The sequence below is a fragment of the Siphateles boraxobius genome, unplaced genomic scaffold (assembly GCF_051911475.1).
Source record: "Siphateles boraxobius isolate OS27281-9 unplaced genomic scaffold, OSU_SipBor_1 262, whole genome shotgun sequence".
NCBI lineage: Eukaryota > Metazoa > Chordata > Actinopteri > Cypriniformes > Leuciscidae > Siphateles > Siphateles boraxobius.
In genome coordinates, this window is record NW_027508879.1 from 82501 (window position 1) to 107366 (window position 24866).

The 24866-nt window shown below is 36.3% G+C and overlaps 2 protein-coding genes across 3 annotated transcripts in view; both read right to left on the minus strand.

Annotated features, from left to right (window-relative positions):
* The window catches only part of LOC143752322 (transmembrane protein 181-like), an 18426-nt gene extending 9333 nt beyond the window's left edge, over positions 1–9093 (minus strand). The window contains exons 1-8 of one of the 2 annotated variants that reach the window (XM_077245465.1): positions 8886–9093; positions 7473–7576; positions 6791–6852; positions 5957–6044; positions 4757–4881; positions 4525–4656; positions 2980–3060; positions 199–298 (exon numbers count right to left, since the gene is read on the minus strand). In XM_077245465.1, the coding sequence (XP_077101580.1) occupies positions 199–298; positions 2980–3060; positions 4525–4656; positions 4757–4881; positions 5957–6044; positions 6791–6852; positions 7473–7576; positions 8886–9025 (832 nt within the window). In that variant the 5' untranslated portion in view covers positions 9026–9093. Of the gene's footprint in view, positions 1–198; positions 299–2979; positions 3061–4524; positions 4657–4756; positions 4882–5956; positions 6045–6790; positions 6853–7472; positions 7577–8385; positions 8498–8885 lie in introns of those variants that run through there. The other variant, XM_077245466.1, reaches the window with a different exon arrangement.
* Positions 9094–15792: 6699 nt separating this feature from the next.
* Positions 15793–24866, minus strand: part of LOC143752331 (tubby-related protein 4-like) — a 36898-nt gene continuing 27824 nt past the window's right edge. Inside the window, exons 9-14 of the mRNA XM_077245484.1 lie at positions 23709–23943; positions 23078–23222; positions 22234–22378; positions 22034–22127; positions 18242–21432; positions 15793–17402 (exon numbers count right to left, since the gene is read on the minus strand). Of these exons, the coding sequence (XP_077101599.1) occupies positions 17286–17402; positions 18242–21432; positions 22034–22127; positions 22234–22378; positions 23078–23222; positions 23709–23943 (3927 nt within the window). The 3' untranslated portion in view covers positions 15793–17285. The remainder of the gene's footprint in view (positions 17403–18241; positions 21433–22033; positions 22128–22233; positions 22379–23077; positions 23223–23708; positions 23944–24866) is intronic.

Genomic DNA, 24866 nt, shown 5'->3' on the forward strand with positions numbered 1-24866 from the left:
CAGTGTTGAAAACTGTGACACATTTTATTTCTGATAAATAGAAAAAGTTCAAACGAACAGCATTTATTTGAGTCTTTTGTTACATTATAAATGTCTTTACTGTCACTTTTGTGTCCTTGATGAAAAAAAAAAAAAAAAAAAAACTCCTTTCCAGACCCCAAACGTTTGAACATGAGTGTGTTTCCAGCTGAGCCTCACCGTTATAGAGGAGCAGCAGAGGAAGCAGAATCGACATCCACTTCTGCTCGATTCCCCAGTCCCTCATGGAGAACTTCCTCAGCGAGTGAGCAAACATACACTACAGTACACACACCAACAAAGAGTTCAGATACACACACACGGCGCACTCGTGTAACTATTAATGGGAGAAAGTGCAACACGCAATATGGAGGAATAAGCCCCGCCTTCGAAATACAACAGCCAATCGCTGATTAGTAAAGTCATCGCATCAGCTGTTTAGAATCAACATTACTGAGAAATTTCAAATATCGGCGATTTCTAATATTATTTTAATGGTAAGCTTAGGGAACAGTAGGGATGCACCCATAGGAAAACTTATATTTGAAATCCGATAACCGATATATTGGCCGATAAATCTAAATCTACTACATCGGCCAAATTTTCTTATCGGGCCGATAACGATAACGTTAACATTGAAAATTAACATATATCGTGTATCCCCAGTGAAAAGTGTTGGAGAATTTGTCCTTGTTTACACTGTCAGTGAAATGTGACCCAGTTCTGACTCTTGCTCATATGTGACACAGATCGGGTGTGTTCTATGACCGTGTAAACAGGAAAAAAAATAAAATTCGAGATCGGTTTCAGGCCTCGTTCATATGGGGAAATAACTCAGATATGTGCCAATTTCAAATATTGGTGATTTCAAATATTAAATTTAATGGTAAGCTTAGGGAAAAAAGCCCGCCACGATCTCATGAAAGTGCGTATCTATAGCACGAATTTGATTTCTTGAGCAATTTATACGCCAAAAATAGTTTTTGCGTGCATATGATATGAATGAATGAGGCATTTATATAGCGCTTTCAATAATCAATGGTGATTTCAATAATATGCACTTTATGGCGTGTAATACACACGCGCACACACACACCGCTAATCCTACCCAAGGGCTTTATAATGCGTATCATGCACGCAAAAAACTTTTTTGCCGTATAAATGGTGCGAGAAATATAATTAGTGCTAGCATCAAGCATATATCTCACAGCTAGCATCAAGCATATATCTCACAGCTAGCATCAAGCATATATCTCACAGCTAGCATCAAGCATATATCTCAGAGCTAGCATCAAGCATATATCTCAGAGCTAGCATCAAGCATATATCGCAGAGCTAGCATCAAGCATATATCGCAGAGCTAGCATCAAGCATATATCGCAGAGCTAGCATCTAGCATTTATCTCAGAGCTAGCATCAAGCATATATCTCAGAGCTAGCATCAAGCATATATCTCAGAGCTAGCATCAAGCATATATCTCAGAGCTAGCATCAAGCATATATCTCAGAGCTAGCATCAAGCATATATCTCAGAGCTAGCATCAAGCATATATCTCAGTGCTAGCATCAAGCATATATCTCAGTGCTAGCATCAAGCATATATCTCAGAGCTAGCATCAAGCATATATCTCAGAGCTAGCAACAAGCATATATCTCAGAGCTAGCATCAAGCATATATTTCAGAGCTAGCATCAAGCATATATCTCAGAGCTAGCATCAAGCATATATCTCAGAGCTAGCATCAAGCATATATCGCAGAGCTAGCATCAAGCATATATCTCAGAGCTAGCATCAAGCATATATCTCAGTGCTAGCATCAAGCATATATCTCAGAGCTAGCATCTAGCATTTATCTCAGAGCTAGCATCAAGCATATATCTCAGAGCTAGCATCAAGCATATATCTCAGAGCTAGCATCAAGCATATATCTCAGAGCTAGCATCAAGCATATATCTCAGAGCTAGCATCAAGCATATATCTCAGAGCTAGCATCAAGCATATATCTCAGTGCTAGCATCAAGCATATATCTCAGTGCTAGCATCAAGCATATATCTCAGAGCTAGCATCAAGCATATATCTCAGAGCTAGCAACAAGCATATATCTCAGAGCTAGCATCAAGCATATATTTCAGAGCTAGCATCAAGCATATATCTCAGAGCTAGCATCAAGCATATATCTCAGAGCTAGCATCAAGCATATATCGCAGAGCTAGCATCAAGCATATATCTCAGAGCTAGCATCAAGCATATATCTCAGTGCTAGCATCAAGCATATATCTCAGAGCTAGCATCAAGCATATATCTCAGAGCTAGCATCAAGCATATATCTCAGTGCTAGCATCAAGCATATATCTCAGAGCTAGCATCAAGCATATATCGCAGAGCTAGCATCAAGCATATATCTCAGAGCTAGCATCAAGCATATATCGCAGAGCTAGCATCAAGCATATATCTCAGAGCTAGCATCAAGCATATATCTCAGAGCTAGCATCAAGCATATATCTCAGAGCTAGCATCAAGCATATATCGCAGAGCTAGCATCAAGCATATATCTCAGAGCTAGCATCAAGCATATATCTCAGAGCTAGCATCAAGCATATATCTCAGAGCTAGCATCAAGCATATATCGCAGAGCTAGCATCAAGCATATATTTCAGAGCTAGCATCAAGCATATATCTCAGTGCTAGCATCAAGCATATTTCGTGTTCGTCCATCTGTGCGAGAAGCTCCTTTAAGCATGTGCGATGTTTCAGATAGCATGTCAAGTGTAAACACATGAATCGGATATTGGTCACAATTGAAAGAACGTGTAAATGGACGGTCAAAAAAAAAATCGGATATAGGCAACCAATCAGAATTGGGGATAAAGTCACATGACTTGCCTTAAAGGGACTTAATTAAATGATCATGAGCGCCTCAAACACGTGTGATTTGCAGAAGTTTTGGAGCTGTAACTCACAGTCACTATGAAGGTCATCACAACAAACACAAACCGGAACCAGATCTCCACCTGAGAGAACGTGGTGTTGTACATCTTAAACTGGGAAAGAACAGAGAGAAACAAGCGTCAGAACTATTAAAAACATTTCAACTTAAAAAAGGGTTACCAAATGCATTTACGTCTGTAGCTAAATGGTTAATATAATGCATGACGACCAATAATACCAATGAAACGATGAGTCTAAATGTTCTTTTACTATTAAAAGAGAGTTTGAGAGCATTGTGGCACTTTTCTGAAGGTCTTCTTCTATGTTTTTGGTCACGCAAGTTTCATTACCGGATGATTTTTTAAAAAGAATCTCTTGAATGACTCAATGACTTGCTCTTATCACTCGTTTCATAACTGGATGAATCTGTGTTTTTTAACAAATCTCTTGAATGATTCAATGAATCACTCGTAAATTCTTCATTCGTTTCATTACTGGCTGAATCTGTGAATGATTCAATGACTCACTTGTAAAGATTTCACTTGTTTCATTACTGGTTGAATCTTTGTTTTTGAACGAATCTCTCGAATGATTCAATTACTTACTCGTAAAGTCTACACGTTCCATTATTGGATGAATCTTTGTTTTTGAACGAATCTCTCGAATGATTCAATGACTTACTCGTAAAGTCTACACGTTTCATTACTGGTTGAATCTGTGAATGATTCAATGACTCACTTGTAAAGATTTCACTTGTTTCATTACTGGTTGAATCTTTGTTTTTGAACGAATCTCTCGAATGATTCATTGACTTACTCGTAAAGTCTACACGTTTCATTACTGGTTGAATCTGTGAATGATTCAATGACTCACTTGTAAAGATTTCACTTGTTTCATTACTGGTTGAATCTTTGTTTTTGAACGAATCTCTCGAATGATTCAATTACTTACTCGTAAAGTCTACACGTTTCATTACTGGATGGATATGTGTTTTTGAATGAATCTCTTGAATGATTCAATGACTTACTCGTAAAGTCTACACGTTTCATTACTGGTTGAATCTGTGAATGATTCAATGACTCACTTGTAAAGATTTCACTTGTTTCATTACTGGTTGAATCTTTGTTTTTGAATGAATCTCTTGAATGATTCAATGACTTACTCGTAAAGTCTACACGTTTCATTACTGGTTGAATCTGTGAATGATTCAATGACTCACTTGTAAAGATTTCACTTGTTTCATTACTGGATGAATCTTTGTTTTTGAACAAATCTCTCGAATGATTCAATGACTTACTCGTAAAGTCTGCACGTTTCATTACTGGATGGATATGTGTTTTTGAATGAATCTCTTGAATGATTCAATGATTCGCTTGTAAAGATTTTATTTGTTTCATTTACTAAATCAGTTTTTTTTCTGAATCTCTTGAATGATTCAATGACTCACTCATAAATATTTCACTTGTTTCATTCTGGATGAATCAGCATTTTTTAACAAACCTCGTGAATGAATGATTGAATGGGTGCAAATACCCTTTTGTTTTGTCTGTGAAACATGATTAATGATGTAAACTTACTACAAAAGTGACATTTTTGATATTGTCCTTCAGTTCTTGCTGTAGATTCCTGAAGCTGACGTTGATCTTGTACTGAGTGTAGTTCAGGTAACCCAGATGCAACACGATAATCTCATCACACTCCTGCTGACGCTGAAAAACCATCACCCACACACACACACACAGACTCATGAAGATCGGAATTAACCCATGAAGATCTCACACACACACACACACGAGGATCGGGACTCACCGCGGCGCACTGAAGGCTTCTGTTTTTGTTGTGCACGTTGTCGCTGATGCGCATCACACTGGCGTCCTCGATCACGCCCTGCAGCTCCACGTTCATCCCGAACTCCCTCCAACTCAAATCTACATCTGAAGACATTTCATTAGAGCTGCACGACTCCGGATTAACAGAGAATCATGATTTTTAGAGTAGAGATCACGATTCTGAATCTCTTGAATGAATGATTCAATGACTCGCTCTTAGAAATTTAATTTGTTTCATTACTTCATGAATCAGCATTTTGGAAAAGAAATCGAATGAATGATTCAATGACTTGTTCATAAAGACTTCACTTGTTTCATTACTTAATGAATCAGCGTTTTGGAAAAGAAATCGAATGAATAATTAAATGACTCACTCGTAAAGACTTCACTTGTTTCATTACTTCATGAATCAGCATTTTGGAAAAAATCGAATGAATAAATGAATCAATGACTTCCTCATAAAGACTTCACTTGTTTTATTACTGGATGAATCAGCGCTTGTCAACGAATCTCTTGAATGAATGATTCAATGACTCGCTCTTAGAAATTTAATTTGTTTCATTACTTAATGAATCAGCGTTTTGGAAAAGAAATCGAATGAATGATTCAATGACTCGTTCATAAAGACTTCACTTGTTTCATTACTTAATGAATCAGCGTTTTGGAAAAGAAATCGAATGAATAATTAAATGACTCACTCGTAAAGACTTCACTTGTTTCATTACTGGATGAATCAGCGTTTTGCAATGAATCTCTTGAATGAATTATTCAATGACTCACTCCTAGAAATTTAAATTGTTTAATTACTTAATGAATCAGCATTTTGGAAAAAAATCGAATGAACAACTGAATGAATGAGTCAATGACGATCAAAAAGACTTTACTTGTTTCATTACTGGAGGAATCAGTGTTTTTGAACGAATGTCATGAACGAATGATTCAATGACACACACACATTTAACAGTCACTTGTCTCCACCTACTGGTGTAACTATGTAATCAATGCAATCTATCTGAAGCGTCACGTTACTTTCAAAAGTGATTTACTCTATTTTGATCACTACCTTAGTGTTTATATCCGAACTATAATCTCTAAACTTGTAAACTATAAACTTAATCAAATTTATTTACATAGCTCTTTTTATAATATACAATATTCTGAATAAAAGGTGTTTTCTCACTGTTGTTGTTCAGCCGAATGATGCACGTGAGCCAGAGCTGCTGGTTGTAGTTGGTCAGCGTTTGAGATTTGAGGTCGAAAGGGCCGGTCTGAGAAAACATGGACACAAACACACTTACACTTCCTGTCAAAAATCTGGAGTGATTGAGACACATTCATGTTTTTAAAAGAGTCTCTTCTGCTCACCGAATGCTGAACCTGCATTCATTTCATCATAAATACAGTAAAAACAGTGAAATATTATTAGAATGTAAAACATCTGTTTTCTATTTTAATATATTTTTAAAGTGTAATTTATTCCTGTGACCAAAGCTGAATTTTCAGCATCATTACTCCAGTCTTCAGTGTCACATGATCCTTCAGAAATCATTATGTTATCATAATGCATATCATAATGCAATCATAATAATGTTACAAAAGATCATATTTCATATAAACGCTGTTCTTTTGGGCTTTCTATTCATCAAAGAATTTTGAAAAATAAAATGCACCAGCTTCCACACTGTTTTCAACACTGATAATAATCATAAATGTTTCTTGAGCATCAAATCATCATATTATACTGATTTCTGAAGGATCATGTGACACTGAAGACTGGAGTAATGATGCTGAAAACTCAGCTTTGATCACAGGAATAAATTACACTTTACTATATATTCACATAGAAAACTGCTGATTTACATTTTAATAACATTTCACTGTTTTTTCTGCATTTTTGATCAAATAAACGCAGCCTTGGTGAGCAGAAGAGATTTAATTTTCACAAAGAAAGTGTTTTTTTTTCACTTTAAGGAAATTAAGTCTATTTTTTCGCACAAATCTGCATTCTCCTCACCTTTGATCCATTGACGCTGAAGCTTAAACCGTTGTAATAATTCTCAGTTATGATCTTCGGTCCTACAGGAGAGACATTTATCAGTAAACTGCGCAAAGAACAACCTAATCTTCATATCTCATATAATAATATCTTTGTCCGTTTCAGTCCTGCTGTGACAAGACCTTTGAAAAGTGGATTTAAAACATTTTAATGCTAATTAAGGCCTTATTCTAAGACATTCTAAGGATCCGCAGTATTTATTAATCTTTGATAAAGTTAGTTAATAAAAACACAACAGTTAGTTTTAGATCAGGTCTATTGAATAATATTAACAGATACAACTTAATGTAGTGAAATTGTTTAAATTATGAGAAAACAACTTTATTGTAAAGCATTACCAAAATACTTAATTGAATCCTCTTTGAAAGTGCTTTTAGGAAACCAATGAATTTTAAAACTCATAAAAAGCATCTCAAGTCTTGTAATCTAGAGACTTGTAATATTAAATAAATTTGTGTGACAAAGAAACATTTCAGAGTGTGAGCAAATGCATTTAGTAAAAATGCACAGATAAAAACAGGCATTTTTAACTCTTAAATGCTTTAATTTTGCTCTCTGAGGGTTAAGAATCATGTCATTGTGAACCGCATGATCAGGTGCATGCTGGGAAACATCTGTCTTCAGGAAACCAGAGACTCACCTGACACACCGATGAGCGTGGACACGCCGAAGCAGAAGAAGAAAACCACAAACACCAGGACAAAGTGTCTCTTAGAGAGAGTGTAGAGACGCATGGGGGCCAACCTGCAGAACACACACACACACACACACACAAGCTTATTTTTAAAACATCGGTCTTGGTGAGAGATTCACATAAACACTGTTGTTGTGTCTTAAGTTAAGGTGAACAGATGTGTAACATTATATTAGATCTGTGCATTAGCTCTTAAAATAATAATAATAGTGATAAACCTGCTGCTATTAATGTTAATCAAGCAACAAAAGAAAAGAGGGAATCACTCACTGCTTTTCACTGAATCACTTCTGTAGCTTTAATAATCTATATGTAATTAATACACTATGCAGGGATTATTTTTTACATTTGATCATTCAAGCTCTGTATTAATTCTTACTTGAATGTTAAGCACTGTTAATTTAATGTTTCTTATATTGTATTTGTTCTACTGTTTGTTATTTGCATCAGAGTTCTTTTTTACTGTATTGTGATTATTAATATCGTAATTATTATTAATAAGAGAAATGGAGGAAAAGATGCAAAGAGAATCATTTTGTATCCATCTTACACACACACACACGCGCGCGCGCACACACACACACACACACACGGGGCATGAAATCAGATCACGCCCACAACATCCGATAAATGTTGCGTAAAACACAAAAACATTTACAGCAGCTGTAAATATAATCCATCGATTATTTGTAACTACATATACGGTGTGAAATGCGCGCACGTGCGCGTTCACTCACTCAAACATCTGGACAGTCACCAAGAGAGGCCGCAAAACTGACGAAAACACGCGTTTATTGAACACATACGCGCATATGTGTGTGTTTGTACGTGATGTTGTGATTGCCACACACACACTTACCGCTCCATCGCGCTGATTTTATTCCATTGGCGGTGATAAATCCGCGAATAAATCAGAATACGTTTGTTGTCGGCGCATATCCGCACACATCAGCCATCTGACGTCACCCCACTAGGTCACGTGACATCCGCCACAGTGCGCATGCGCTCTCTGCATTATTGGTTTTATATCGATTAATAACGCGCTAACATGTATTTATTAAATCCAACTCGGTTTAACACCTCTTTATTATACACGTGGCTTGCTATTTTGGAGGGCTGCTTTTAAAACGAACATAATAAACATATATATTGGACATTTTGAAAGAAAATATTATAAATATAATCATTATGAATAATGTGAGCAATCGATGTGTTCACCTTTGAATTTGAGCGCCATTGTTTGTTTGTCCGTGTAACAACCTATGTGACGTAGGCTACACATAATTCGTTCAATAAAAGCGTTTCACAGCGTTTAAAAACACTCAAGATAAACGTGTTTGCTTCGTGAGATCTTCCTACCTGTAGAAGCGCTCGTTCTTGTAGGGCGTCAGGTCCTCCTTCAGATCATTGCAGGCTTCTTGTATTCTCTTGCAGAAATGCTTCATCTCGCTGATCAGAGGGTTTTCAGGGTTGCAGAAGTCGCTGTCCGGCCGATCCATATCTTTTCATTGAAAATGGCGTTTGATGGTGTTTTGCAGCGGCTCTATTGAGAGTAAATGCAGGCGAAGCGCTTTAATTGTGCAGTTTGAGAGCTGATCGTGTGCGCATGCGCGGTCAGGACCACGGACAGGGCTCAGTCAACTACATAGGCCGCACTAGATAGGGCTCATAATATACACCCTGAAGACTAAATATAGTGACTTTTCAGTCATATAAATATAACATTTAAGAAACCCCATAAAGGCATAATGCTATACATTTATGTGAAATATTCTCTAAATTGTGTTATGAAGTGGCCTAACTTTATATTTCGCCATTTTCTTTATAGTGTATTGGTTTTAGTCTGAATTATAAAAAAATGTAGTGATTGAATTTAATATTTTAGAAAACCATTTAACATGCAAATGTTGTTTGTGTGTGAAAGTATAATAGTGTGTGAGAGTGTGTGTGTGTGTGTGTGAGTATATGTCCTGTCAAATCGATTAATCTCATCTAACAAAGCTTGTTTGTATAATGTGTATACACACACACACACACACATTCAAACACACTCACGCATATACTGTAGATAGATAAATAGAGATTAGGATATTGAAAATCATCATATTAAAGGCATAGTTCTATATATTTGTGTATAAATATTCTTTAAAAAAACTTGAATATTAAGTGGCTTGAGCTTATATTATTTTGCTCATTTTTTAAAATAATATAAATGCATCGGTTTCAGTCTGAATTATAAAAATGCAGCGAGTGATAAAATATTAACATGAGCAAATGAAAATAAGAAATGCTGGCAATAAACTGAAGTTCTAAAATTATTAACTGGAAATAAATAAAACAAACTAAAAGTAAAATAAATAAATTAAAAATAATTAAATTTTAATTTATTAATAAATATTTATAAATTAAATATTTACAAATATTTATATTATATATAAATATATATATAAAAATATAATTTATAAATTAATAATTTATTTTTAATTGATAAATTAATAAATATTTAACAATTATGTATATATATTTATTTATTATTATATTTTTTATATATACATATATATATAAATTATTAATAAATAATAATGTATACCCCCCCCCCCCCAAAAAAACACAATCTTAAACTAAAATTAACATAACTAAAAAATAAAAAATATTTTTCATATTAAAATCATATTTCACTATTGTACTTTTGTTTGTAACAAAAGTATGCACAACATGTCTATTGAAATTGCTTAAACATGATCAGTATGTTTATGTTCTGCAAAGGTCTCATGAACTCAGTGATCGAGAGATATTTCTGTACACTTTATTGGGCTACACACCGACAAAAGGACACAATTCAGCTTTTGAGGAACAACAAAACTGTTCTTTACAGTACAATGCAAACCCTAGTGCATATAGGCTTCAAGTTAGTCACGCCTAACCCCAAACCCCAGAGTCTGATTACAAAATAAGAGTCAAAAAAGGGGAATTAGCAAAGCAAGGGATTCCCCTAAATATACAGTATATATAGAGCAAACAAACAGATAAAGACACTTCCAAAAATATCTGAAACAAGTCCACACGTGACTTTCACCTCAAAACCAAACGGCATCATGGGTGTATTTCATTTATTTTAGACAGAATGGACACACACATTTCAGCAAACGTGAATGTGATGCAATAATAACGAACTGTGACGTGCGTCTTCAATCCCAAAGCCAATCCATGCTCACCACACTTTAAAAAACGAGTCATTCTCCGTAGTGACGTCATTTACCCAGCATGCCGTTCAACGCACACATTCAGTCAGTTTGTCCTTCATCTCCAAAGCATCTTTTTGACCTATTCCTACAAATACCAAGCACATAATTGTACAATAAAGTCCATCAATCAAATCAGTACATGGTAGACACACACACAATGGAGAATGATGTAACGGTTTAACCCTTGTCTTTCCCTCAAAGCCATAAAATTGTCCCTACATTTTTATTTTCCTTCAGAAAGCTTATTTTATTTTATTTTGATAATACTTTTTAATGCAATTTTTTGGTAGAGTTTTTTTTTGTTGCTAGATTTGATCAATAAATAAATATTAAATTTAAGCACATTCCTCATATTTTTTTCAAAATAACAATTTCATGCATAACCCTAAAAAATAATAATTGAAAAATAATAATATAAGATGATATTTCATGAGTTTAGATGGCCTTATATCTCTGTATGGAGTAAATGAGCTGTTCCTCTGGGTCCTAAAGCCAGTTTACTTTCAGATACACATGTAGACATTATACAATTATTTATAATGATTTTAGGTTGAATTTTGAGCATTTTTAGGTTGAATCTTGAGCATTTTTAGGTTGAATCTTGAGCATTTTTAGGTTGAATTGAGCATTTTTAGGTTGAATCTTAAGCATTTTTAGATTGAATCTTGAGCATTTTTAGGTTTAATCTTGAACATTTTTAGGTTGAATCTTGAGCATTTTTAGGTTGAATCTTGAACATTTTTAGGTTGAATCTTGAACATTTTTAGGTTGAATCTTGAACATTTTTAGGTTGAATCTTGAACATTTTTAGGTTGAATCTTGAACATTTTTAGGTTGAATCTTGAACATTTTTAGGTTGAATTTTGAGCATTTTTAGGTTGAATTGAGCATTTTTAGATTGAATCTTGAGCATTTTTAGGTTGAATCTTGAGCATTTTTAGGTTGAATCTTGAGCATTTTTAGGTTGAATCTTGAGCATTTTTAGGTTGAATCTTGAACATTTTTAGGTTGAATCTTGAACATTTTTAGGTTGAATCTTGAACATTTTTAGGTTGAATCTTAAGCATTTTTAGGTTGAATTTTGAGCATGTTTAGGTTCAATTTTGAGCATTTTTAGGTTGAATTGAGCATTTTTAGATTGAATCTTGAGCATTTTTAGGTTGAATCTTGAGCATTTTTAGGTTGAATCTTGAGCATTTTTAGGTTGAATCTTGAACATTTTTAGGTTGAATTTTCAGCATTTTTAGGTTGAATTTTCAGCATTGAATTTTGAGCATTTTAAGGTTGAATTTTCAGCATTGAATTTTGAGCATTTTTAGGTTGAATTTTCAGCATTGAATTTTGAGCATTTTTAGGTCGAATTTTAAGCATTTTTAGGTTGAATTTTGAGCATTTTTAGGTTGAATTTTGAGCATTTTTAGGTTGAATTTTTTAGCATTTTTAGGTTGAATTTTTAGCATTTTTAGGTTGAATTTTGTGCATTTTTAGATTGAATCTTGAGAATTTTTAGGTTGAATCTTGAACATTTTTAGGTTGAATTTTGAGCATGTTTAGGTTGAATTTTCAGCATTGAATTTTGAGCATTTTTAGGTCGAATTTTAAGCATTTTTAGGTTGAATTTTCAGCATTGAATTTTGAGCATTTTAAGGTTGAATTTTCAGCATTAAATTGAGCATTTTTAGGTGGAATCTTCAGCATTTTAGGTTGAATTTTGAGCATTTTAAGGTTGAATTTTCAGCATTGAATTTTGAGCATTTTTAGTTTGAATCTTGAGCATTTTTAAGTTGAATCTTGAGCATTTTTAAGTTGAATCTTGAGCATTTTTAGGTTGAATCTTGAGCATTTTTAGGTTGAATTTTTAGGTTGAATCTTGAGCATTTTTAGGTTGAATTTTCAGCATTGAATTTTGAGCATTTTAGGTTGAATTTTGAGCATTTTTAGGTTGAATTTTGAGCATTTTTAGGTTGAATTCTGAGCATTTTAAGGTTGAATTTTGAGCATTTTTAGGTTTAATCTTGAGCATTTTTAGGTTGAATTTTGAGCATTTTTAGGTTGAATTTTGAGCATTTTAGGTTGAATTTTGAGCATTTTTAGGTTGAATCTTGAGCATTTCAAGGTTGAATTTTGAGCATTTTAGGTTGAATTTTGAGCATTTTTAGGTTTAATCTTGAGCATTTTTAGGTTGAATTCTGAGCATTTTAAGGTTGAATTTTGAGCATTTTTAGGTTGAATCTTGAACATTTTTAGGTTGAATTCTGAGCATTTTAAGGTTGAATTTTGAGCATTTTTAGGTTGAATTTTGAGCATTTTAGGTTGAATTTTGAGCATTTTTAGGTTGAATCTTGAGCATTTTTAGGTTGAATTCTGAGCATTTTAAGGTTGAATCTTGAGCATTTTTAGGTTGAATTCTGAGCATTTTAAGGTTGAATTTTGAGCATTTTTAGGTTGAATTTTGAGCATTTTTAGGTTGAATTTTGAGCATTTTAGGTTGAATTTTGAGCATTTTTAGGTTGAATCTTGAGCATTTTTAGGTTGAATTCTGAGCATTTTAAGGTTGAATTTTGAGCATTTTTAGGTTGAATTTTGAGCATTTTTAGGTTGAATTTTGAGCATTTTTAGGTTGAATTTTGAGCATTTTTAGGTTGAATTTACAGCATTGAATTTTGAGCATTTTAGGTTGAATTTTGAGCATTTTTAGGTTGAATCTTGAGCATTTTAGGTTGAATTTTGAGCATTTTAAGGTTGAATTTTCAGCATTGAATTGAGCATTTTTAGGTTGAATCTTGAGCATTTTTAAGTTGAATCTTGAACATTTTTAGGTTGAATTTTCAGCATTAAATTGAGCATTTTTAGGTTGAATTTTGAGCATTTTGAGGTTGAATCTTGAGCATTGAATTTTGAGCATTTTAAGGTTGAATTTTCAGCATTGAATTTTGAGCATTTTTAGGTTGAATTTTAAGCATTTTTAGGTTGAATTTTGAGCATTTCTAGGTTGAATTTTTTAGCATTTTTAGGTTGAATTTTTAGCATTTTTAGGTTGAATTTTGTGCATTTTTAGATTGAATCTTGAGAATTTTTAGGTTGAATCTTGAACATTTTTAGGTTGAATTTTGAGCATGTTTAGGTTGAATTTTCAGCATTGAATTTTGAGCATTTTTAGGTCGAATTTTAAGCATTTTTAGGTTGAATTTTCAGCATTGAATTTTGAGCATTTTAAGGTTGAATTTTCAGCATTAAATTGAGCATTTTTAGGTGGAATCTTCAGCATTTTAGGTTGAATTTTGAGCATTTTAAGGTTGAATTTTCAGCATTGAATTTTGAGCATTTTTAGTTTGAATCTTGAGCATTTTTAAGTTGAATCTTGAGCATTTTTAGGTTGAATCTTGAGCATTTTTAGGTTGAATTTTTAGGTTGAATCTTGAGCATTTTTAGGTTGAATTTTCAGCATTGAATTTTGAGCATTTTAGGTTGAATTTTGAGCATTTTTAGGTTGAATTTTGAGCATTTTTAGGTTGAATCTTGAGCATTTTTAGGTTGAATTCTGAGCATTTTAAGGTTGAATTTTGAGCATTTTAGGTTGAATTTTGAGCATTTTTAGGTTGAATCTTGAGCATTTTTAGGTTGAATTCTGAGCATTTTAAGGTTGAATTTTGAGCATTTTTAGGTTTAATCTTGAGCATTTTTAGGTTGAATTTTGAGCATTTTTAGGTTGAATTTTGAGCATTTTAGGTTGAATTTTGAGCATTTTTAGGTTGAATCTTGAGCATTTCAAGGTTGAATTTTGAGCATTTTAGGTTGAATTTTGAGCATTTTTAGGTTTAATCTTGAGCATTTTTAGGTTGAATTCTGAGCATTTTAAGGTTGAATTTTGAGCATTTTTAGGTTGAATCTTGAACATTTTTAGGTTGAATTCTGAGCATTTTAAGGTTGAATTTTGAGCATTTTTAGGTTGAATTTTGAGCATTTTAGGTTGAATTTTGAGCATTTTTAGGTTGAATCTTGAGCATTTTTAGGTTGAATTCTGAGCATTTTAAGGTTGAATTTTGAGCATTTTTAGGTTGAATTTTGAGCATTTTAGGTTGAATTTTGAGCATTTTTAGGTTGAATCTTGAGCATTTTTAGGTTGAATTCTGAGCATTTTAAGGTTGAATTTTGAGCATTTTTAGGTTGAATTTTGAGCATTTTTAGGTTGAATTTTGAGCATTTTAGGTTGAATTTTGAGCATTTTTAGGTTGAATCTTGAGCATTTTTAGGTTGAATTCTGAGCATTTTAAGGTTGAATTTTGAGCATTTTTAGGTTGAATTTTGAGCATTTTTAGGTTGAATTTTGAGCATTTTTAGGTTGAATTTACAGCATTGAATTTTGAGCATTTTAGGTTGAATTTTGAGCATTTTTAGGTTGAATCTTGAGCATTTTAGGTTGAATTTTGAGCATTTTAAGGTTGAATTTTCAGCATTGAATTGAGCATTTTTAGGTTGAATCTTGAGCATTTTTAAGTTGAATCTTGAACATTTTTAGGTTGAATTTTCAGCATTAAATTGAGCATTTTTAGGTTGAATTTTGAGCATTTTGAGGTTGAATCTTGAGCATTTTTAGGTACTGAAGCATTCCATTCATTCCTATGGGGGTCAAATTGTTTTATTTTGTTACTTTTTTAAAATTGACCACAAACTCGAATCAATAAAAAAAAAAGTGTGTATTCGTGGTTTAAATGCGTCAAAAGTCCTTTGGTTTTGGACCCCTCTCAAGAACACTCAATTTTTAACATTTTTTTTCAGGACAAAACGACCCGAGGGAATGATGAGGGTTTTAAATAGCATTTCTCTCATTGAAAGGGTTGTGCTGATCTGGTTTTGATCCACAAAAACACACGTGACAAACCCATCCAAGGTCACTTCACTACAAGCTACACCTTCACCACAATCACCTTCAAACCGTAGGAGCAAATTACACCGAAACCCACCGCCACCCCCTCCTCATACACCTACACACACACACACACACACACACACACACAACACCGAGCTGAAGAGTCCTTTATACATAAATAATGTTCACACACTTACAAAAGGTGGATTAAACGGCACGTGTTTATCATGAACTGCCGTCTTGAGAAGTTCAACGGTATGAAGAAAGCATTAGTCTTGACAATATTGCACAATTAAACAAACAAGACATAAATAAATAAATAAACTCAACACAAACTAATTCTCAATTCACCATCGGAAAGGAATCCAGGCCAAAATAAATCACCAAACAAAACAAAACCACTCTTTACAAAAAGACTTAAGACAGACACACACGCAAATACTATGTGTTTTATGCTGTAATGATTCTGATCACAAATACTCTTTCAAAAACACTGACTGATCCACTTAAAAATTGAAATGTAATGACCGGCCCATTGAATTCGCTCTCTTCCGGGACTTGTCCATTCATGCTGTATTCTTTATCATTGCTTGCTTTATTGATATCAGTCAAATCAATCAAACATCAAGTGTCTCCCTATAATTATAATCCTGCATGTATCGTTCAGTTCTGAATGATATATTTCTCATTGCTCTTCCTCAAACCTACTGCTGAATTTCTAATCGTACTACAAGGTTTTTATCTAACACTGTGACTGATAAGTCGTCGCACAGAGCATCCCCCCCCCCCCCAAAAAAATAAAAATAAAACAATAATAGGGATGAAGTGACATTGTTGTAAGACGGTAGAAAAATATCTCCTGTTGCTTGTTTGTTTGCACATGTTGAGGTGGATTAAATGTGGCTTTGAGAGCCATTACACAAAAGCACTTCACAGAAGCGTCAGCAGGGGGCAGTCACTTTTTTTTCGGGGTGTGAGCTCTGATTGGCACATCTTACCCACCTATTTCTTAGCAGGAAAGATATGCATAATCAGGAAGAATGAAGACGACGGTAAAATACAATGTCAAATATAAAATGACATGAAGGGCAATACAAATAAAAAAAAGTGTGGATGAACTTAGTGATAAAAAAATAAAAATAAACATTCAAGAGGAATTATTCACTAAAAAACATCTAGAGTGCTAATGAACACAGCATCAATGGTCTGACCGTTGAACTTATTCAGGGTTTTCTGTCTGCCAAAGCAAGTCCAGCTACAAGACTGCATATTCAGTCTTACTATTTGTTAATAAAATGCATTTTATGACTTCAAGCCAAAAAGCATCTAAATCAGATGCTAGCAATTGAACTCCAAGGGCAAAGTCCCTGGAAGTGAGTTCAGATATGACCTCCTCAGAGTTTGACAAACATTAATATCTTATGCAAAAAAACAAAAACAAAAAAATTAGTAAATGACTATGTTGTACAGCAATTGATTTCAGTGCCCAGTAGTACCGCTAACACTTGGAAAATGTGGCAATTACTTCCCAGATGTAATTTTCAAGTATTAGTACTGCATTTTAAACTGGGAAAAAAACAAAAAAAACTAGAGAGCTAAAGAAAGAAATGGTATTGTTGGCTAAAAATGTTCATGCCCAGTCGATCACTTGAGGCGCTGGGTGACATTAGCGAGCGCTACAGCAAAAGCTTGCACAGCTGAGAAGGGATACTGAAAGTCCAGTATGTATGCGTTCCCGTCGATCCTTCCGAACTGCATCACCTAGACGGAGCAAAATAGGATAAAGTTAGCAAACGGAACCGCATCTAAAGCTTGTATTAAAGGAAATGCATGGCTCGACATTAAAGTCCGAAATATCGAGTCCGAAATGTTCGCATGCGGCAGTGTGCAAATGTGATTGACACAAGGTGAGGTCGTATTTATTTTTTTAACGTGCGGAAATTTCAGACGCGAATTTCGGACTCCGTGCGCAAGGACCTTGTCATGTTGCTTGTCCTGACAAAATAGGATGCTATATCCGTAAAATTAAATTCTTAAATTTGAACAATTAAGTCAATTAGATAACAGTCAAACCAAAATTTATTCACAGCTTCAATATTTCTCACATCATCACAGTTTACGCGCTTTAGTTTAGGTTTTTTTAGAGCTGGGCAACGATTAATCGCATCCAAAATAAAAGTTTGTGTTTACATAATATGTGTGTGTGTACGGGGTATAATTATTTTGTATATATAAATACACACACAGACACGCATGTATAAATGTAAGATTTATTTTATATATATATATATAAATATTTATATGTATATATAATATAAATGATGTATAAATATATATACACATGCAAATATTTCTTAAATAAATACTGTATATGCATGTGTGTGTATTTATATATACACAAAATAATTATACACAGTACAAACACATATATTATGTAAACACAAACTTTTATTTTGGATGCAATTAATCGATTAATCTGGCTACTTGTCCGGTCAGGCAAGTCAAATTCTCTTTAACTTGCCAGTTCAAAAAAAAATCCACTTGTCCCGGACAATCGCACAAGCGTTAATGTCGAGCCCTGCGATAGATGTCGTGTGTACCTGTCTCCCCTCAAGCTCAATCTGGAAGTTCTTTGCCGATTCCTGCGTGACTCTTCCTCCAAAGTCCAGTTGGTAAACCTGCGTGGCTTCGTTCCAAAGAGGCTGTTTGTTTGCCATGATGTAGACGAACCCCTGGCTCCCGAGGCCACGGTCCTCTTTCTCGTTAGCCTTTCGGCATTTGATTTCGTCCAGCTCGCATCCTCCCGCACGCAAGTTTCTTTTAGTTTTCCAGCTCTTTTTCCCGCTCTGGCTCTGGTTCATGAGCTCATCCCCGCTGATGAAAAGCTCCGGTTCGCTTTCCGAACTGTCCTGGAACTCGTTCGTAGTGGCCTTGCTTAGCTTTTTGGCTTTCAGCTGCTCTTTCTGGCCTTTTGGTTTCTTCTTGTCTCGTCCACCTAATCTCGGACTTGAGATAAGCGAGTTGAAGTCACCAAGGGCACGACCCTCTTTTTTAGACTTGTTTCCTCCTTCTGTGATCGCGGGAACGTTGGCTTCATCTGTCCGACTGTTTTCCAACCTCTTTCGGTTCTTCTTCCCAAACCGATCCGCTCTTTGAGGAACCGGGCTTTCGTTGAGCGAAAGCACTTCTTGAAAGCCTTCCCCGGCTTCAGCAATAGCTTCCGGTGGACTGACCACATTTTGGAGATCTGGAGGTGGCGAAGAAAGAGGAGGTGGTTGAGGAGGAGGAGGAGGAGGAGGAGAAAGAAGAGGTTTATCCAACATATGGGAAGTCTTTGGTGGAAGGGAAGGAGCAGGACCTTGAGGACTTGGCAGAGGTGGACAGGGATTATAAGAACCCCATGGATGAAGAGAAATGGGAGTCACAGGTAAACTAGAACAAGTCGTCGTCCCAGGGTACATTGGTGGGAAGCAAGCAAGGTTAGGCAAATTTGGTGGATAACCAGGCGGCAAGACCACAGCTTGATCTTGCTGGGAAAAGGGAAGAGGAGCGACCAACTCTTTGGGAGATTGGGGACGTGGAGAAGCTAACGGGGGACCGTTGTAGCCTGCACTTGTTGGATAGGGCAATGCAATCTGATACGCTCCTGCTTGCTGGAAAGTTGCGACATTAGGACTTGTCGGAGACTTAGGCGAGAGGACAAACGGGAGTCGGGAAACATCCAGATGCTGTGCGGGGCTGAGAACGAGTGGAGGAGGTTTGTGGGAAGCAGGAGGGACTCCAGAAGTGGGAAGAGTCGTCGTACGCTCTTGAGGAACCCAGATCTCTTCAGTAGCGGATGGATCCCATTGATACGGAGGAGGCCGTTTGACTGTCAAACTCACAACCTCTGTGTTAAGAGCCATTTGCCTTAGAGACTGATTCAAGGACTCGTCCTCTGTAAAGGCGGAGTTGATGTACTCTCGGTTTCCACTGCCACCGGTTCCATCCATACTGAGCAAATTGTAGGAGGATTGAGAAGGCAAAGGCGAGGCACTGTTTGAGTGCACTATAACAGTGCTGTGAGGTGCACCACCCCCTGAAGGTGGGAAATCTTGTCTAATGATTGTCCCACCAGCTATTCCATTACTCCCACTGCTGGAAGCCCCACTGCTAATCCCATTATTACTACTGCATTGACTGCACGTATAAAGAGCCGTCGGTCCTCTCGGTTGGTACGACGCGGACAAGGTATTAGCTTTAGCCTTGGAGGGAAGAGTCCTCTGGGGATCAAGCATCTGGGAAACCTTTAGCGCAGCTTCCCGACTGTTTCGCCTCAAGGTCGCATGAATCAAACTGCTGTCCAATCTCTGGCCAGGGTTACGCCCTCCTCCAACCTGATTGGCTGAGTCAGGGTAAGGAGGCGGGTCTCCGCTGGGGATCGAGTACCTTGGCACAGTGAGACGGTTTAACGTAGCTGAGGCATAGGGCATTTGCACCTTCTTCCCGTCAACAGTAGAGGAAGATGAGGAGACCCTGAGGGTTGCAGAGCTTCCCGGGCCCTGAAGCGTGTAAACATTCTGATTGCAAACTAGTCTGGTGCGCGGACGGCACACCTCCTCCACATTTCCACTGCTGTCAAATGTGGTGATTCGTTCGTATCCCAATGGGGTTTGGTACTGAGTTGCTTGTGCCATAGTTGGATACAGCGTCAGATCCCCTTTCTTTAGACAAACGTCCCCTGAGGATTGAGTGCTAGTGTTGCTCCCCGATGAGGTGGAACTTGTAGAAGCAACGGCTGAAACCGTGCCGGGGTAAGGAGGAGGCGGGTTCATTTTGCTAATCTCAAGAGGGGCGGTAAAAACCACTGCATCACCCTCAGCCAGTTGTGGGGCAGAACGAGTCGTTTTGATTTTAAGCAGGAGCTCGTGCTCCACCCGCTCTGTACTGTGCTCTGCTGAAGGGGGAGCGACTTGTACTGTAGTTTGGGGAAGTTGAATGACTGGGCATGATGGTTGACCTGAGGGCAAAGTTGGAACGGGGATTTGGATCTGATGCTGCTGTTGTTGTTGCAACTGCTGCTGCATTTGCTGGTGCTGTAGCTGAAGTTGCATTTGCATGTGTTGCTGTTGGATTTGATGCTGAAGCTGTTGCTGCATTTGCTGTTGCTGCTGCATCTGTTGGATTTGCTGTTGCATGTGTTGCTGTTGCTGTTGTTGCATGTGCTGATGCTGCAATAACTGTTGTTGCTGCAGTTGATATTGTTGAATCTGTTGCTGTAGCTGCTGTTGTTGATAATGTTGTTGCAACTGATGTTGTTGTTGTTGCGTTTGCTGTTGTTGTTGTTGTTGCGATTGCACAACTAAAAGCCGACCAACATCCATTCCTCCAAATATTACCTGTCCAGGACTAGAATACCTTGCAGGAACGGAATATTGCGCCGTGAGCACATTATCCTGCTGTCCTTGGTCCGAAACTCCAGGTGGTGTCACAGTTGAAGTCGGATTGGATAATACATCCAGCTGGACGTTTTGATTGGCTAGTAGGGATTGGACTAGGCCGATGCTTTGTGTTGGGGACATGGCTTGGGCAGGGCTGTGTATGGGGGCAATAGGTATGTTGACAGTGCAAGTTGGATTATCATCAGTGATTCCTGATGCTCCCGTGACCGGCAGGTCATCCTCATCCTCACTGAAGACATTAGGACTAAACATAGGTAGGTTAATGTATTCCACTGAGATCTTCCTCACCTCAGGGAGGTATATGGTCATCTGTCTGGGCTGGAGGTGAAGCAGACTAGTCTTGTAGATAACTAGTAAGACGGGAAATGTATATTAAATTAGGCAAAGTGGGATGTATAAATATATTTTGTATAACCACTAGGGGTGTAACGATACCCTCATGTCACGATTCGATACATATCACGATACTCCAAGACGTGATCTTTTTTTTTTACTGTTGATTAAAATGCTAAATTTGGGGGTGGAAATGAATATGCTTGGACTTGGTGCTGGAAACCCAATGCACAGTACAATAGACACACCAGAGTAAAAATATTCATGATTCCAAAGCTGAAAATACAGAATTATTTTAGACGAATATGCTTGAACTCTGTCTAGATATATTTAAAATAATGTAGGTCAATTTTTACTGGTAACATCAGACATTTGGTATTATCAGGACCCACAAATATGCATTATTATACATTATATTCAACATAATATATAGTAGTTTAATGTAGTACTGACACTAAAACTCTATAAACTTTCGTTTTCGAAAGTTTCGTTTTGGGTGAACTATCCACGATACATATTGTCGCAGTTTTGTATTGTGATATATTGTGACACGGTATATTGTTACACCCCTAATAACCACATATCTTGTGGTTCATATTACTGAAAAAAATACAATACCTGCACCAAGATTTGCTGGCAAAAATGCTGCAAGCCCCACTATTTTGAACTTTGTTCCCCATATGTTAGACGTAACTTGCGCGAGATAATTGTGCTACAAAGCAAGGACACATAAACATTAAGAGGGAAACATTTAGTGTGCTAATGCATATAGAGATGTTTTTACAAAATGTGGTGTATAACTTAAAATAATGAAGTACCTGTGTGATGTCATCTAGGGGAAACTCTCGCCGAGTCAGACTAGGAGAGCCAATGGAGGGCTTGCGAATGGGTAAACGTGGCGATCGGGATATTTCCTGCGTGGTTCGGGAGATCTTGGGAGACTTACGGGGATCTATATTTATCCTGTTGGTAAAGGGACACACTAAGTCTCTACAGAGAAGGTAGCAAACGAAGAAAAGAGTTCAAGGTGAGTTTGTAGCAGCATGCAGTATAACAGTGTTTCTTATGCAAATCTGAAGTTTCACGTTACTAAGATAAAATGTATTTTAGGAAAGCGGGATGCATTTATTGTTACAAGTGATTGCAAAATGCAAATGATTTTGACAGTTATTCTACTTATATAAGTTAAAGTCCCCCTGTGGTGAAAATCAAGTGTTTATATGTCTATGTGGTGTTTTTAATATGCTTTAAGACAAACCATGTGTAAATTCATAAGTCGACAGCATTGCTGAGTATTTTCTCCTTAAAACTGCAGTGAACCAAAGACAGTCTCAAAAACACGGTTTGAAATCGCTGGTGTTTCTGACGTCACAAACTACCTTGTATCCAATCAGATCAACGTGTGATCGTCAACGAGTGGATCTCTGAGTGAGTGAGTGAGTGAGTGAGTGGAGGCGGGGCTCATTTACATATTCATAGAACCGTGTATACTAAATGAGGCAAGGGTGTCGAGTTACAATCAAGATATTTTAAGGCATGAAGACTAAATATGTCATTTTGGTGATCAAAGAGGAGTTTTAAAGGATAAAATGATTGACTACCGGGGACTTTAAGAAAAGTTCTACTAATCAAGCAATACAGCGCAACAATAACACCCATTACCTGGGCAGTTTGGGAGACTTGCTCCCTCTGGAGATCTTTGGTGATTTCTTTCCAACCCAATCATCATTGAGCTCAATGTCACTAGAATCTGAGCAATTGCAGCTGTCAATCATTGAGGGGATGAAGTTGTTGCCATAGACTTCATCTGTGAGAAGGAAACGATTTTTTAATTTCAATACAGTTTTTATTTTTATTTTCTCCACATAAACAAAATACATCATACCATTGAAAATATCACATTTATGTATTTAGGTCCCACTTTATATTAAGTGGCTTTAAGTACTATGCACTTACATCGAAAAATAAGTACAATGTACTTGTGTTCATGTTGTATTGTAAAACACTTTTGCTGCTTTTAAGGGTGTGATACGGGTAAGGTTAGGGACAGGTGTGGTGGTATGGGTATCTTTAAGGTTGGGTTAAGGTGTAAGGAAAGGGTCAACAGTGTAATTACAAATGTAATTAATTGTAATTTCAATGTAAGTACATAGTACTTAAATCCACTTAATATAAAGTGGGACTTGTATTTATTCTCCTTAGTTAGTATAAGAATTACACATGTCTTGTAAATAAAAAGGGGCATTTTGGTACAGTTGGTCAAAACCAACCACATGTACTTGTATAAACCAACCTGTTTTCCCATCGGTCTTTGGGTCCATGATGACAAATTCAGGGCGAAGCTTGCTAATCCTCCGGCCTTTGAGAATAGGAACAAGCCCTCCTAGATACTCCAGATATAGAGTGTAACATGGGCCGCCGACCTCAGGGTTGTCCTCGGTGCGCTTCATGGTGCAGTGCAGACGCTCGTTTCCTGTCGTTGGATAACTAACAAAGTCTCGCATGTTGTTGGGATCTGGGATGGGAGGCTAAAGGGAGGAAAGCGTGCCAGAAAAACAAAGACAGATGGAAGAATGGGAAGCAATTGTTAAGGATACTCCTTGAAATTAAGTGATAAATCAAAAACAACTTTTTACTGAAACCGGTGTTAAAAGATTTAGCCTAATGGTAACCCTTTACAAATAAGGTTTATTATTTAACATTAGGGGTGGGAGATATTGACAAAAATGAATATCTCAATGTTTTTTTTCCAATATCTCGATATCCAGACGATATTTTTGCAATCCTTCAAAGAAATGGCAAAGAAGGTCCAATTGCTCTTTTGACTTGCTGCATTTGACCTATTATTGTATAGAATTACTAGTACATAAAAGATATGAGACATTATTGATTTAAAGACATTATTAATTTAAAATATTATTCAATAAGTCTTTATTGTTCTTTTATATTTTTAATATGGGTGTAACGGTTCACAAAATTCACGGTTTGTTTTGATACGATACAGTGGTGTCACGGTTCGGTACGTTTTCGACACAGCAAAAATAAAGAAATGCCAGAGAAATTTCCTATTTATTAAAAGAAAAAATATTTTTAAATAAGTGTGAGTTTTCCTACATCTTGAAACTTTTAGTTTTATAAATGGGGGTAATCTTTGAAGGATGAACAAATAATGTTTTGGTCATCACATTGAAAATAACATTTAAATAACATTTGAGTTTTGAAGTGCTGGAAAAAGATGTGTGACGTACTTGAAAGCATTTTAATATTTCTCCCAAACTTCCATGGTTACAAGTTAGTGTTACTACAGTAAATCCATGTTGAATGATCTGTGGACTTAAAACCTATAACTAGTTCATTCATGGAACGCTGTTTCTCCTGGTTTCCACATCAGCGCTGTTTGATCAGTTAATAATGGAGAAATTGTAACGCTTCTCACTAGATCTCTCAGCGA